The following is a 15,389-nucleotide window of genomic DNA, read 5'->3' as shown; positions in this document are numbered from 1 at the left end:
GACATGGAGGGTAGTGACTACCATTTTCAATGTGCATTAGGCTAACCAAGATTGCTATAAAGATCATTACATGCATCAAAATGTCTATTAAAGAGGTCACCATTCATTTCCTTCTTGAAGGGAGAACAAAGGCTCTCTTAGATCGAGAACGTGCCATCAAAAGACATCATGATGTACCTATACTCAAGGGTGCAATTCTTGCTGGATCACTACTTGGTCACCATCATCTCTAACTTCTCTTTGGAAATTCCACAAATAACAATGTACTTAGAACATCACTCCCATTCCTTCAACTCCTCTACATCCACATTCTCAACATTCTTTGTTTGGGTCATAGCTTGCATGAGAGAGGAAGTCGGAACCACATTGTTACCACACCACCTCTTGGCTAAGAAAAGCAAGAGGGTGTCTGAGGATGGTCACTAGAGCAGGTAGGGAGAGTGACAAGGTGATCAATGGTGCTATGATGTTTTTGGAAACTAGATTGTCCATATATACATTTATCATTATTTTTAGCTCATTCACATATCTTCAATTCCATGACACATCCACACAAATTTTAGAGAGAGAGAGAGAGAGGTGGCCCAATGAGCACACGTTGACACAAACACACACATCCCATGATATTCACATATAGGCACCAAAAACTCAACCCCTCTCTCTCATGCACAATTTGACTAGCTTTTGGACACACAACCACTTTTGGGCCTCAAAGGTGCCCCCCCCCCCCCCCGCCCCCCCCATTTCTCTCTCTCTCTCTCTCTCTCTCTCTCTCTCTCTCTCTTTCTCTCTCTCTCTCTCTCCTTTGTATAGAGCTATAGATGCACGAGAGAAATTGTGCACTCACAAATAGTGGTGATCCTTCTTAGCTCATGTCTCCTACAAGCAACAACTTAGGATCCTAGGTGGAGCTAGTTTATGAGACTTCATTATTAGCTCTTTATTTGTTGCTACTTCATGTAGTTGATTGGTTTTCATAAGGTGTTATGTTACTCAATTCTCTATGTAATTAAAAGCTTATAAAGGAAGACCCACCACCTCTCACCCATCATGTTCTTCTAGAAAACGTTTTATTTGGTCCCCCATTCAAACATGATGGAAATTGCTGTGAACACTACGCCATGCTTGGTTATGTTTCATCATCTACGAGTTTTGCACACGAATCATCCATTGAATCGAGTCTTAATAGTCGTATGGACCATCATTGAAACCAAGTAAGTAGTGGGTTTTACTTTGATATAAGCCATATGGGAACCCCTATTATACTCGGCAAGCCTCAAATTTTCACTCTATGCCTGAAATATTTCCAGCCATCACATTTTTTCAAACGAAAATACAAGTTGTTGAGTATGACGGATAACGCTTTGTGATCGATCCTTGGTTCATGCAACGTCTTATGTTTGTAACTACTGATTTAGAGTTAGATTTGTAGCCAGAGTGGGAGTGAGGAAAAACAGGTGATAGTTTCTGGAGCCATGGCGAGGCGGAGTAGGAGAGGCGAATAGGAGCGGGGCAACAGAGATGGCGCAGGCGGGAGATGCTGCAGCAGGGGAGACGATGTTGGGTGCAGAGAAGCTGGAGGAGCCCGACCACTCTAGTTCCAACTGGTATTTTCCTCGCGAGCACATTGAAAAGAACTCTCCCTCACGCAAGGATGGTATCGACCTCAAAAAGGAGACGTACCTTCGCAAATCTTATTGCACCTTCCTCCAAGATCTCGGCATGCGCCTCAAAGTGTAAGAGCCCTTCTCCCTTTTTCTCAACGCTTTGTTTTTCCGTTTCTTCTCTTAGGTAGTTTTCTTTGGTTTAGAGCCAGGACGTCTTTTTTAAGGAGACCCTTGTTCTATATTGCCTATAGAATCATGAGGATATCGTAAGGACTTTTGATGATGGAATGTGCTATGGTTCTAATTGAACAGACACTACGTGCAATACTTGTGGGAACTGTAGTCTTGAGCTGCGTTTGTATAAGACCAATTGGAATCATGTATCTTTGCAAACGTTTTCAAGAATGATATCCAGCAACTGTCAGTGAGCCCTCTTTGTTTGCAAAAGCTGTCAAGAATGAAGAGACCCCTTTTTAAGACAGAGTACTAGCAGGAGCTTTGAAATATTGAGAAATGCTCAGTGTATCTGCCTTCAGCTTGGCAACCACCACTCTGTTATGAAAGCAGGGGAATTCAAAAGTGTCTTTTAGATGAAACAATTGTAGTAGGTGATTGTGAATGCCAAAAGTGATCTCTGAGCTAAAGTCACTTTGATGGGGAATAAACCTTGAAGCATAATCAATCTCCTGGGGAATTTCTGTGTTTGTGTTGATAAGACCCATCTTCGACACAACAAGTAGAGGCACTACACAATAAACAGTCATCAAGTTCCCATCCATAAAGCCTATCACCCTAGAACCTGGGAAGCAAATGTTAAGAGTTTGTCATCTCTTTGGATTCGTCCAGTTGGGTATCTTCCAGAGGCAACTGATATGGAGTGAGGGATATTTTGTGGTTGTGCCCAGCTGGAGCGAGGTAGGCAATCCGTAGTTACCAGGAATGGAAAATTGGGATGTGGAATGGGGAATGGAACGGGCATGAATTGCCATTCCATGTTATGGATACTCACGTCAAAAACACGGAATGGGGATTTGAAACGGGAAGTTGGAATGGGATCGGGGAACGGAAGCCTGAAAATGGCAATTCCCTGTATCTATGAGTCATTTACCCATTTTGACCATATGCAGCCTTGTTGAGCCCGGTTTTGGTCCCTCTCAGCGGTTGATGCTGGGCATTTTTTCTCAGCCCTGGCCAAGTGCCCCAGAGACTTCTGAGTCCTAAGCCCATTTTTCCATATTTCCCCCTACTTATTTAGATCGTGGGGCTGATGTGTGGGTCGTGCAGCTGGCCTTTCTATGCGAGGGCAAGGGGGCACTTCGTGATATCATATGAGCCCCATCAGGGGCAACCCCTTGGGTGCTAGCCTACTGGCAGCCTTAGAGGGGGGCAGTTCGGCACTCTGTGGCAGCCATCTGCATTGTTCTAGGGGAGCCATCTGCGTTTTTGTAATAGCAAGCATGATGTTTTTTCTGGCAGCCGATCAGAGACACGTGGTAGATTGGTTATGCCATTTCCCTCTTGAATAACAGGTCTTGAGTTCAACTCTCCTCGTCGGATAGATTTAAAGGTCTCTTGGGATAGTTTCCTACGATGTTAAAATTCTCTTCTTCTCGGGTGTGTATGTGGGTGTGTGTACGTGTGTGCTAATAAGAAGAGGAAAATGGTATAACCTTTCTATCACCCAAGTGTGGTAGATTGGTTATGCCATTTCCCTCTTGAATAGCAGGTCTTGAGTTCAACTCTCCTTGTCGGATAGATCTTAAAGGTCTCTTGGGATAATTTCCTACGACGTTAAAATTCTCTTCTTCTTCTTCTCTTCTCTTTCTTGATTGAGAGCTGGTGCATAGGCAACTATAGCAGTCCTATGGAAGCCCCTTGCACTTGGTGATCTCATCATGAGGACTTTTGCATTGATGACAGCCCGTATTGGATAGAGCTGACCATACCTCTCGAGGGTGGATATTCTATGGAGCCTTGAGGCCCGCTACTCTATCCTTGTGTTTGCCGGGATGGCATGATGAGATGCCGTGCCTTGATGCATACCAAGATGGTTGGCTATGTTGTGCTCATGTTAGTAGTTGCAGGAGGTAGTTGTAGCCACAATCTATATTGCCAGGGGTACTCCTACGAGGGCATGTCTCATCTATGCCGGAGTTTCCCACATGTATATGCAGCTTGTTATCATCATGTAGAGCCTTTCCCAGATCTCTCTCTCTCTCTCTCTCTCTCTCTCTGTCTCTAGATGTCTTTTCTCTATCTACCTTTGTGATTGCTCTTCTCCACCATTGCCTTGTATGTGTAAATGGCATTGCAGGTGTTATGCGGCAGAGGGTTCTCGGACTTGAGCGAGATTGAACTCGAGGTGTGCGGGGGATTGGAAGCTTGTCCGTGCCATCACTGCTTCTTCTACTACCTATTAAGGCATGGTATCAGAGACTTGGTGTCTCGATTGCCTTCACTGCATAGATAGGCTAATCAGATACTGTATTGGACTTCATTGATAAAGAAGAAGCTTGCTGTTTTTTCTAGCATTTTTGCGAGCTTGGGGCTGATTCGGGTTTGTGGAGATTGTGGGTCCTTTTCTATGATTTTGGCGTCTTCTACCCTTGTTTAACCCCACTCCTCACCGAGGAGGTTTGAGGATGTGGAGTATTGTTGGATGGATTTGAGTTTCCTAGATGGGATTATGTTGCCATGGTTTCTGCAAGGGGAGCAAGCATGCGGCTTTGTGATGTAGATGGGGAGACATCATATCCGGCTTCTTCATATGGACAATTGGAATCTTCTCATGGAACTGCATTTCGGCGTTTTGAAACTCTAAAATGGTCGAAACATCTTTGTGAAGCATGCGAAATGCGAATATCTACGGGAAGAAATTTGGGTGTTTTGAATCTAGGCTATGGGACAAAAAATTTGGTTGCACTAAGCTATAGAATATGTGAAATTGCCCAAGGTTTGGGGCTAGGGAGAAATTGTGCATGTAAGCTGAGGCTCTCAAAATATGAGACGCATTGTGTGACTCTTCTAAACAATTCCGGCGCTATGATTTTACCTGTGCTGTGTCTCACAATCACTAGGATCCACCAGTGTGGTGAAAAAGACAAGGAACATTTGCAAGAGTTTGACGTTGGGCAGAAGCCCGCCAATTGGTAGGATCTGACAACAAAAGGCAATGGATAAACTGAATTAAAAGAAGTTGATGACGAAAGTGATGGATAAGAGACATGTGACTTCACGAGGAGATTGTAGGAGGATGCCACAAGGTGAGTAACAAAGCTCTGCACAGGAGCAGACAAGGAGTTGTTAGCCAGGACAGAGACTAGTCCACTTGTTAACGTGGCTCTTGAAGACTAGAGCTGGGGAGGGAACTCCAAGAAGAAAGTGAAGGAGGCTCTCATGACAACGACCATGTGAAAATGTGGTGTAGAAGCCTGGTAGAGCGAAGAGAGAGCAAAGCAGGCAGCCAACAACCCAACATTCCAAAACAGAGCATGCAGGAAAGAAATAAAACATGGAAAAAAATAAAAATAAAAATTAAATAGAAAGTAAAAGTGCTTTGAAAACAAACTTCACCCGCACCCCTGCACTCTCCTTGTCAAGTGGTCGGCTTTCACCGTCCTATTGGTACAAATTGAGCTTGTTTGTTGAATTTGTCGATTATGGTCCAAATACCATCATGCCTACTTAAGTCTTTGAAAGATAAAAAATGAAGTCCATCGGTATACTTTCCCACGGTCAGTTTGGAATAGGTAAAGGTTGTAGGAGTCCTACAGGTTTGTGCCTGTCAAGCTTTACTTTGTGACACACTTAGCAAATGTGCACAAACTCATCCACGTCCTTCTTGAGCTGAGGCTAGTAGAAACACTTTTCCACCCCCTTCAAAATACCATCAATTCCTTTATACGCAACAAAAGGAAGAATGTGGCACTCCGTCAACACCTTTTGCCTCAATCCACATGTCATGCATAACATGGATTCTCGCATCAAATAACTAACCTTCCTTGATAGTATATCCTACACCTGTCTCCGCACTCTGTATCTTGTCAAATTAATGGCGACATCATGCCTCGATGCTGCTAAAATTGTATTCATTTGTGGTCCCATTTCTTCAAGCCAAGTGGAGTCACCAATTCGCGTGAGATAAAGTTGACCTTGGCTCCTCTATCAAAGAATATCCATCCCCTTCAAAATGCCATGAGTTCCTCTATACCCAACAAAAGGAGGGATGTGGCACTCTGTCAACACCTTTTGCCTCAATCCACATGGCATGCATAACATGGATTCTTGCATCAAATAACTGATGTTCCTTGACAGTATATCGTGCTCTCGTCTCCCCACATCATGCCCTAATGTTGCTAAAACCGCATTTATCTGTGGTCATTTCTTCACGCCAAGTCGAGTCACCAATTCGCGTGAGATGAAGTTGACCTTGGCTCCTCTATAAAAGAATTTAAAGACTTCTTGATTTCGTACTTTGCCCCACGCTTTGCAAAGCTCTATACTCTCATCCTTAGGTCGCTTCCATAGAATCTGGAGCCATTCCTGCTTTTGTCTTGCCTTTCTTTGCACACTCCTCTATCGATTTCAAAGTTTCCGACGGTGACAATGACTCGATGACGATGCTTAAGAAAACGCTGATCTGCTGAATTCTGAAAGCGCTGGCTGAATTCAGCGATGCGGCGGAAATCTGCTACAATAGGGGTGGGATCGACGAGGTTACAGGCTGATCTGTACGGCTGAAGGCTGGGAAGCAAAAATGCTGGGGCTGGTTTTGGCTGAAACTGAAAACGCTAGGGCTGACTCTGGCTTGAAAACATTGCAGATTCCGTCGCGGGGAAGGAACTTGCGGTGAGGATCTGGTGCAGGAGTGGTAATCTGCAAGGCTAAGGCTGAAAATTCAAAAACGCTGGTGGATGTTGATGGCTGACACCAAAAACGCTGGGTGCTGCTGAGAGAGACTTTGCAAGTTGGAGAACTTCTTCTGGTGTCTCTTCTACTTGTACTGAATGCCCAATGGGTTTCTTTTATGGTTCTTTTAGCAAATTGTAAGTCACTTATTAATAAATAAGTGAAAAATGTGTATTTTGGGAAAAAGGGTTCTATGCTCTGAAAAATGCTCATGATGGGTACTGAATGTCATGCTAATGATCATGCTGTGTGCAATCAGAGGGTATGCAACTATTCCAAGTGCCTGGACATGCACAGCCTGCACACAGGCTCACAAGGGTGCCATAACACTTCCTAGGCTAACCTGAACCCTAGAACTGGGATAGCTTGTCCACATGCACATAGGGTTAGATGTGCACGTGACATGTTCCCCCACAACCGTAACACTTTCCCTCTTTATAGTACTCTGCACGCTGCTTTCCTAATAATTTTGGGTCGGTGGGCTTCTTCTTCTATTGCTTGCCCTTCTTTTTGTCATAAGAAGAAACCTTCCTTGTTGAGGCGAACATCGGCCTGTCTAAGGTATAGGTCAAAGAGCCGGAATGCATACGAAAACCTTGGCATGTGTCATAAGCCTTTGAATGGTTTGTGACTTTTGCTTCAGGCAGTACCGCCGGATCTCTTTTTGAAGACCACAACAAACCTGCTCTACCTGCTCCTTATTGGCATCCTTCTGAAAAGAAGCTACTAATAAAAATGTATCCAAAAACCTCAGGCAATAACCAACTTGACGTCCTCTTCATAATTGGAACCGGCCCGTGGGGCGGTAGGCGTTGGCTCTCACCCGAAATTCTTTACTTTACTTTAAACACACACATAGAGCACTTTGCAAAGGGAACCTGCGACGGGAATTGACACTTATGCACACACACGGCTCGGAAGCTAGAATGCTCTGAGCAGACGCCGACAACCTGTAGGCCCCAAAATTGGCGCCCCTTTCGGTATTTCTTTATACTTTGAGAGGGTAAATTTACAAAGTAGAGTCCTGGGAATCCTTTGTCTATATCCAACTAGATACCACTTGATTTGGCCAAATTTCGGCAGCATAACAGCCCCAAAACTTGCGCGAAACCAATTCCCCTGCTGGAACTCATTCCCACTGGCATAAACCCTCTGATTCCTGCCCAAAAACAGTATATTCAGCACGCTGTATTTACTGGTTTTTGTCCTGTTTTCAGCCCCAAACAGTCCCCTAACTGTCCTCTGCCAATGGGGCACTATTCCCGATGGTTCTCGCGTCCGTATGGCTGAAAAACAGTCAATTTTCTGCGCATACACATCGCCGAATTTGCACCGGTGAGGTACAAAAGCATGAACCCACACAGCTGTACATCAGTCAAATGAAGAGCCCTCTTGTGGGGCATCACATAACTGGGGAGAGAGAGAGCAATGTGTAGCGTGCAAGACATCACTCCTAGCACCACACTGTACATGAGGGAAAGAAAGCACTCCATAGCTCTTAACCTATGACAGGTTCTCAATGAAGCATCCTCCCAGCATAAATCGAGCACCCCCTCTTTTGTCCTTAACGTGTAATGCATCTGTGAACAAATAGATGCAAAAAGGGGAAGATTTCCATGGCTGCCCAAACCTGCGTATCGCTGAAACGCAGCAAAACAGCCTTGTAAACACGCATCTGATGCCTTCTAATGCTGAAAATGAGCTCCTTTGTCCTAGGTGAAGTCATGGGAAGCTCAAAAGTGGAGAGAAATGGCTGAAAATCACAGTTATTAGCCTCCAAAATTGCTCCAAAAAGTCAGTTACGAGTTCTGTTCTCCCAAACTTGGTAAGTTGACCAAAAAGTGCCACTTGGCATTCATACATGCAATTTCCCCCGCATTGGGCTTCCTGCTTAAAAATCTCTCAACTAGTGCATCAGTTGACTTTTGAGCAGAGTAATAAAATGTTCCCCTTGTCATACCGAAGGTAATGACACGAACACATTTCACGGCCCAAAATAGCAGTTCCCTAATTTTTAGGAGATGCTTCCGTTGGGCTCCCACTGGTCATCTGACCATCTATCCTCATTGGGACCGCATCCAAAAGTGCAATGTGGCCCAAATATCGGATACTTTCTGTTGGTGATCCCACCTTGACTTTATGCCTTTATTGAGTTCGCTTCCTAGTATCCACCAACTTGCTAAGAGTGACGGGGGGACCTACATGATCTTGAAATGAGCCTAGACATCCTCTTACTATATGAATTCTAGTGCCGACCACTACCCATCTGCGGGTGAAACTACCGTTCACATTGGCCATACAATGTCCGACCGTTTGCTACTTCAAGAAGAGGGTCTCAAAAATAAAACAAAACCCATTGGAAAGAAACCAACAACTAAAGTTAGCAGTTGCCACGTCCTCATGACATAGTTAACAACTGCCACGTCCCCATGACAATAATCCTCCGTTAACCATGCCGAAGTGAAGATTGTTTTGAATTTGACCCACAACTTAGGTGCTTTTCCATGTAACAATAGGGTGGATCACCATGTGTGTGCATTACCTTTAAGAAAAGACATCGCCTTTTGTACCTTGGAGGCTTTGGAGAAAAAGCAATGTCAAACTGTTGTATGCATGCAAGGGCTTGATGGGTATCCTTGAAGCTTGAAAAAGTGTCAAACGTACACTTGAACCCCATCCTTGAACTCCTTGATCTCTGTACTCTTTTTCATACTGACTTGGTAGCATTAGGAAGTTTCATATCTTTCCATAAATAGTCCCAAATGTGCGGGAATCAGTATCCCAATTGGCAGAGGATGAAGTGTCTTCCTTGGAATTGCTAGAATGTTTGCAGTTCTTTCTAGACTTCTTCTAGGATCTGGTTTTCTTGCTTCTCTTTGTCTTTCTCCGCTTCTCTCTCTTCTTTTCCTCCTCGCTAGAATCAAAGAATGAACCCTCTGAGATGTCTTAAGACGAGGACGAAGACGGAGAACTCCGGTCCTCTTCAAAATGAACACGCTTCTTGGATTTACTATCCTCCTCGAAAGTGGATTTCAAACCGAGATAGCGAGGGTGTCCCTTTGAATTTCTCTTCTTCCGAGGATGCCTTGTGGTCTTCACCAACTGGTTGATTTTCTTTTTAAGAGTGTTGTCAAACTCTTCTTGTGAGTACAGTTCGTGTGTTTATGCATTGGGGCTTTACTTTCTTCTTTATCACCAACTTGAGAGGTCAATGAACGACATCATGCCATCGTGAGTGAACCTCCTCAAGCAAGTGATTCTTTAGATACTTTATGTCACAAATTGCTGACGTGTCAAGCCACTGAAGACCCGATAGGTTGGGGTTTCCCAGACCCAACCCTAGCCGACTTGTAGATCCCTGTCGAGGGGCCTAATTCCTAAGAGAAGCAGTAGCAGAAGAAGTGTTACCAACGTACAAAGTCTTGTCGTGTGACCTAATTTTAAAAGAAGTTCCCACCACTTATGAGACCTCGTCCAATGGGGGCCAAAGGGCTTGGGGGCTTTTAAAAAAAAAGGACCCTCACATACACACACACAAAAACCCTACGAAGCTGATATGCTGACGTGGCTGGCCTATACGGATGCCCCCACGTTTTACGTTGACAGACTGTACGGACACCGCAGCACGTGCTGATAGCTGTTGACGTGGTAGCAGTATGGATTCCCGCGTTTGGCGTTGCAAGCTGGTGACGTGGCACTGTACAAATTTGCGTTATATGCTTTTGGAACCTGATGCTTTTAGGCTTGTAACTTTTCACTGTAAGGCCAAGGGCCTTCAAATATGTGTTTAGGGCCCGTTCTCTGGCAATTTTCCCTCGTGGAAGTGCAGAGCAAAGGGTCTTGGCAATGTTCTCAATTGAAGCAATATAAGGCAATACTGAAAGGGGTGCCAAGGTTTGGGGCCAATGCTCACTCGGGGTGAAACTCTGTCACTTTCCATCTCGTGTGTCGTGCATCTCTTTCAGGTCTATGTTTTTTAAAGTGATAAAAGTTTGTCTTGTTTGTTCTTTTTAGTTGGCACGGGGTGCCCTCCCCTTACACTTAACGTATTCGGGTCCTCCGAGTACTTGATTATCCGTTTGGCACAAGTGTCAACCTGCTGCTGACGTCGGTATTCCATCTTGCCGAGATCTCCTATCCGGCATGGTCTTTTCCCGATTCCTTGGAAGAAGGTCGACTCCCGTTGGAATCTCTGTTGTTTCCTTCCGCTCCTCCGCTAGGATTGGAGTACTCTTCATCTCCCTAAAGATGGGTAGTCGATGGAACACTTTCCTCTATCAGATTCACTGCTAGAACCCATGTGTGCAGACCAGATCCTCCGTAGAAGAAGAACCGTCTGGGCTCTGATGCCACTATAACAGGCTTCTCTTTGTGCATTGTTGTCTTGTCATTTGCCTTGTTTTTGTTTTTGTTTGTTTGCATTTTCTTGGTCTGGTTTGTGGGTGTGTGTGAGTATGTGTGTTGGTTGTGTGAGTGGAGCTTGGTTTTGCATGGTTTGGTTTTCTCGTGCTCTTAAGACTAAGGACCTAGCCAGTATCGAGGCGGCCATTAAACATTACCTTGGCCGGACACTGGTTGGGCGCATGGTGGGCCTCTCCCCTTCACGCGACAGTTCGAGAGTGGCTGTCACCAGCGTGTGACTACTATCTATCCTTTTTGTTGATTTCTTTCTTATTATCTATTTACTTTCACCTTTTGGAAACACCCCTCAGGAAATCTAACTGCCCTGCATTGCATAGCTAGTGTGGAACTGTTCAGAGGGAGTCCAGGCCTGAGGGCAAGAGAGCACTAAGGTTGGACAAGGACTATGGTTAGCCAAGTGGGGTCATTGACTAGCCAAAGTGGAATCCTTTGCTACAGAGGCTACATTTCAGTTCTGGATGTGGCCGCAGTGTACAAAGAGGGTCGGATGACCTAGAAAGATACAATGGCAGCATCTCCTAAAATTTAGGGAACTGCTATTTTGGGACCTGAAAATGTGTTGGCGTCATTACCTCCGAAATGACAAGGGGAACATTTTCTTACTCTGCCGTGAAGTCAACTGGGCAACCCCGAAACGGGAAAATGCTTGTAAATGTGCCAAGTGGCACAATTCTGTGCACTTTCCTCATGCAGAAAATTGGGCGCTGATTTTTAAGCTGGGAGAGGCTGATTCTCAGATTTTGTCACAGGTTAAGAGCTATGGAGTGCTTGCTTTCCCTCCTATGTACAGTGCGGTGCCAGGAGTGATGCCCTGCACGCTACGCACTGCCCTCTCTCTCCCCTTTGGCAGTATGTTATGCCCCTCTAGTGGGCTCTTCATTTGACCAATGTACAGTTGTGTGGGTTCATGCGTGATTGCCGAGGCAAGAGCCTCTTGCTCAAGTACTAGATTAGCTAGCGGCTAATCCCCCGCAGGTACAGGTGAATTCGGAGAGGTTTCACGCTAGAAATCTCGTTCGATTCAAAGGGCAAGTAGCCCTACAAGTGCGGGAGCTCGAGGACTTGCTACGGATGCGATCGGCACGCGAAACGGAGCCCGAAACAGTGAATTACAGCCTGCTGTGTATTTTTGCAGGTTTAGGGTTTTGGCCCTAAACGGACCCTAATACCCCCAGGAGGTTCGGGGACGCAAGGGGACCGCTGTACAGGCGATCTGGCGCATTTTCAGGGCTGAAAACAGAGAATTCAGCGTGCTGCAGATTCTCGCCAGGTTTTGCAAAGTGCCCGTATGCGTCGGGAAAGTCAGTCAATGCGTGGGAATACTGACTGTGAAGTGTCCTAGTACAGTTATGTTGCCGAAATCAGGCCGGAACAGTCGAAATTCAGCCAAGTTTGTGCGGGGCAGCTTGTAGGGATCCACAACATTTATTCCCTCTTTTGAACAATAAAGAAATACCAAAAGGGGCGCCTAAGTTAGGGGCCAATGTGGTGTCGGTCTTCTCATATAGGTGCATTCTAGCATCTGTATCCCATTCCCCTCTCTTGTGTCACTATAGCGCACGTAAAATAGACGACTAATAATGGGTGAAAGCTAAATGAAGGTTTGAAGTAAAGTCTACCGCCCTTTTTGGATTGAACAGGCCGGTTTCAGTGGCTCTAGTCTGCCCTTGGTGGCTCCGAAGGCAATATCTTGGAGCTCATTATGCTGGGCCGTGGCATCTTTGAGGTGCAGCTTTCAGACGGCCGCTGTGCCGAGTCTCTCTATAGTCGCTTTCCTATTGTTGCAAGGACCCGACTCTTGGTATTAGACGCTGGACACCAGACTTCGATGCTGAGGAGTTTGATCACGAGCAAAGGATCAGTCACTCTCTCCTTTCCATCGCTCCGTATCCATCTTTCAGGTTGAGTTACTAGTGTAGCTGCTAGGTGGGGCCTGGTTATACCAGGTTCATTGGCTACAAAGATCGGTATACCACTGATACAGATCTACGCACTTGGGGACACCCATTCCCCGGATACAGTACGACTTTGTGATCCCACCACAGACCAATTCCGTCTACAGAGGTTGGTGGCTATTGGTCGCCCGGATCAGTGTCTCATATGCCATCAGTCAGGGCAGATGGAGAGAGACCGCCCTTCCCATCATCCGCGTCGCCTTGAGTGTCACAAATGGGAGCGCACACGAATAATCAACAAGATGAAAACAAATAATCTTTCAACTAAACATAGATGAGGGAGAAGTTCGACACAGTGTTTGGGACTTGAAGATGAGCTGGTCCCCCCCCCCTTAAAGAGAATCCTTTATTAGGGAGAATCTTTTTACAAGCACAAGAAGTGGAGAAAACCCCTCCGTTCTAATTCTCAGACGTGATGGTCATTCCTTTCCGTGAGGGAAATCATAGAGACGAGCTCTCAATCCTTTTTCCCTCTTTCTCCTTCGCGATGAAGTATGGCGAATCCACAATAGATACCCGTCGCTCTTGCGTGGGAAAAGCGACCTCCGTGCTTTGTAATCCGCGATCTCTTGCATCTTCTAACGGCAAAGTCTCCTCTTGCTGGCGCTGGCAACTCCCTCCTCTGAGTGAGGGCGTGTGATGCTTTTATAGCTCCTTGGCCACGACAGGAATAGATGAGCGCATGCTGCCCGTGTAGAGATCGTGGGCAGCCTGCGCTCATCTTCCAGAAAAAGGGAGAGAGAAAATGTTGGCTGGTTTTGCTGCTTTATTTTCTAGGTGGCTGCCCACTTATTAAGTGGGCGGCCGGCATATTTTAAAATTGGTATGAATCCGCCCAAAAACTCAATAAAACCTTATAACTTAAAAACAATGCTTTCACAGCACTTCCTAGGCGTCCCTGGATGCAACCACATGCACAAATGCTAGATTACTCGCGGGAAAGCGTTTGCTCTTCCCGGAAAACACTTTAAAATATTCTGCTTTTTAAGAAAAGCTTCTCAGAACCCATTTTTATTCTTGTGCTTGCGTCTTTACGCGTATTGCTTTTTCCAGTTTGGTTTCCTGCCAGACCCATAGAATATTCCCTTTCTGATGCTCCCATCACCCATCACATGACGCATCAGGAATATTCGTTCCCCGGTCTCTCCTACCAAACTAACGATACAACCCCTTCGCAATGCTTAATGTTAGGGGAAAGTGCTTTTGAACTTTATGCTCTTGGGCATCCCTTGTAAGTTTAAAAGAGCCCTTGGCCTTTCACTCTGCAAACCATCTGGACGTTGAGTCTGAGAGCAAAGGACTCTTGGGAGTTGTACCTTGATGTGAGCAATTGTCACAAGACGGGCACCACGTACCAATAGAAAAGAACAGACTGAACAGACTTTTAGCACTTCAATAACAACTGAATTGAGAGAGAGAGACGACACGCGACACGGAGTGGCGGAATTCCACCCCAGAGAGTATTGGCCCCAAACCTTGGCGCCCCTTTCGGTATTTCTTTATATTGCATCAACCCAGTACAAGCCAGTACTCCAGACTCTGCACCTTCTTCAGGAAGCATGCCAGAGAATGAGCCCTAAGCACATATTTAAAGGCCCTTGGCCTATGAAAAGCAGTTTACATGAAAAGCCTTCAAACTCAAAAGCTTTTGGTCCAAAAGAAATTCCAAAAAGCTGTCAATGTAAATCACAAAATTCCGTACAGCAGTCAACGTAAAATGCAGAAATCAGTATAGTCTACCACGTCATCATGTTAGCGTAATTTTCGGAATTTCCGTACAGTTGCCACATCATTAGTTGCTACGCAAGACTTTCAGGGTGTGTGTGGGTCCTGCTTTATTTTAATCCTTTATGTCACTTGGGGCCCCATTGGACGGGGTCCCCATAAGTTGGTAGGACTTCTTCTTCTGTTACTTGTTCTTCTTAGGGTTTAGGCCCCTCGGCCAACATCCGCAAGTTGGCTCCCTTCTTAAGGGCTTTGACTCGTCAACAGTTTGTGACATTTCCCCTTCTTGAAAGAGAGTAATCATCCGCGATTACAGCATATCTGCAAAACAACTCAAGTTAGCTAAAAAATTTCCGAGGGACATTCCAAGGGACAATCAGTTTGCTCTTTTTGTTAAGGAGTTAGCTTCTCCTTTCGTCCAGATCGGAACTCTTGATATTTCGACGTAGTAAAATTAGCCATCACACCCAGACCGTACAGATCTGCCACGGGTGTCTTGATGCACTAAAATTCATACCTAGGCAATCTCATCCAATTATGAATATTCAGTAGTTGGCACATCACAATGCAACACAAATGCTTACATATGCATGCTACAAGACACAACAAGCAGCGCCGCTGAGCACAAGCGGTCTGCGGTATGAAGCTACTCAACGACTACCTCGTCACTCCCCCCGCAAATAACCTAAAAAGGTCCGGGCCATGAGCTTAGAGGACTGTACAACCAAACACTCCCCAGACCACAGTCTGCGTCGCTTGGAGGTTCAAGCAT

General features: G+C 45.5%; 1 protein-coding gene across 2 annotated transcripts in view; it reads left to right on the top strand.

The window, feature by feature from the left end:
* The first annotated feature begins 1,421 nt into the window (after positions 1–1,421).
* The window catches only part of LOC147458766 (uncharacterized), a 110,498-nt gene continuing 96,530 nt past the window's right edge, over positions 1,422–15,389 (top strand). The window contains exon 1 of one of the 2 annotated variants that reach the window (XM_086510208.1): positions 1,422–1,736. In XM_086510208.1, the coding sequence (XP_086366334.1) occupies positions 1,522–1,736 (215 nt within the window). In that variant the 5' untranslated portion in view covers positions 1,422–1,521. The remainder of the gene's footprint in view (positions 1,737–15,389) is intronic. The other variant, XM_086510207.1, reaches the window with a different exon arrangement.

Source organism: Adiantum capillus-veneris, chromosome 4, assembly GCF_014529385.1.
Source record: "Adiantum capillus-veneris isolate H3 chromosome 4, ASM1452938v2, whole genome shotgun sequence".
Classification (NCBI taxonomy): domain Eukaryota; kingdom Viridiplantae; phylum Streptophyta; class Polypodiopsida; order Polypodiales; family Pteridaceae; genus Adiantum; species Adiantum capillus-veneris.
The sequence above is the reverse complement of the archived record's forward strand: the minus strand, read 5'-3'. Positions and strand labels throughout refer to the sequence as shown.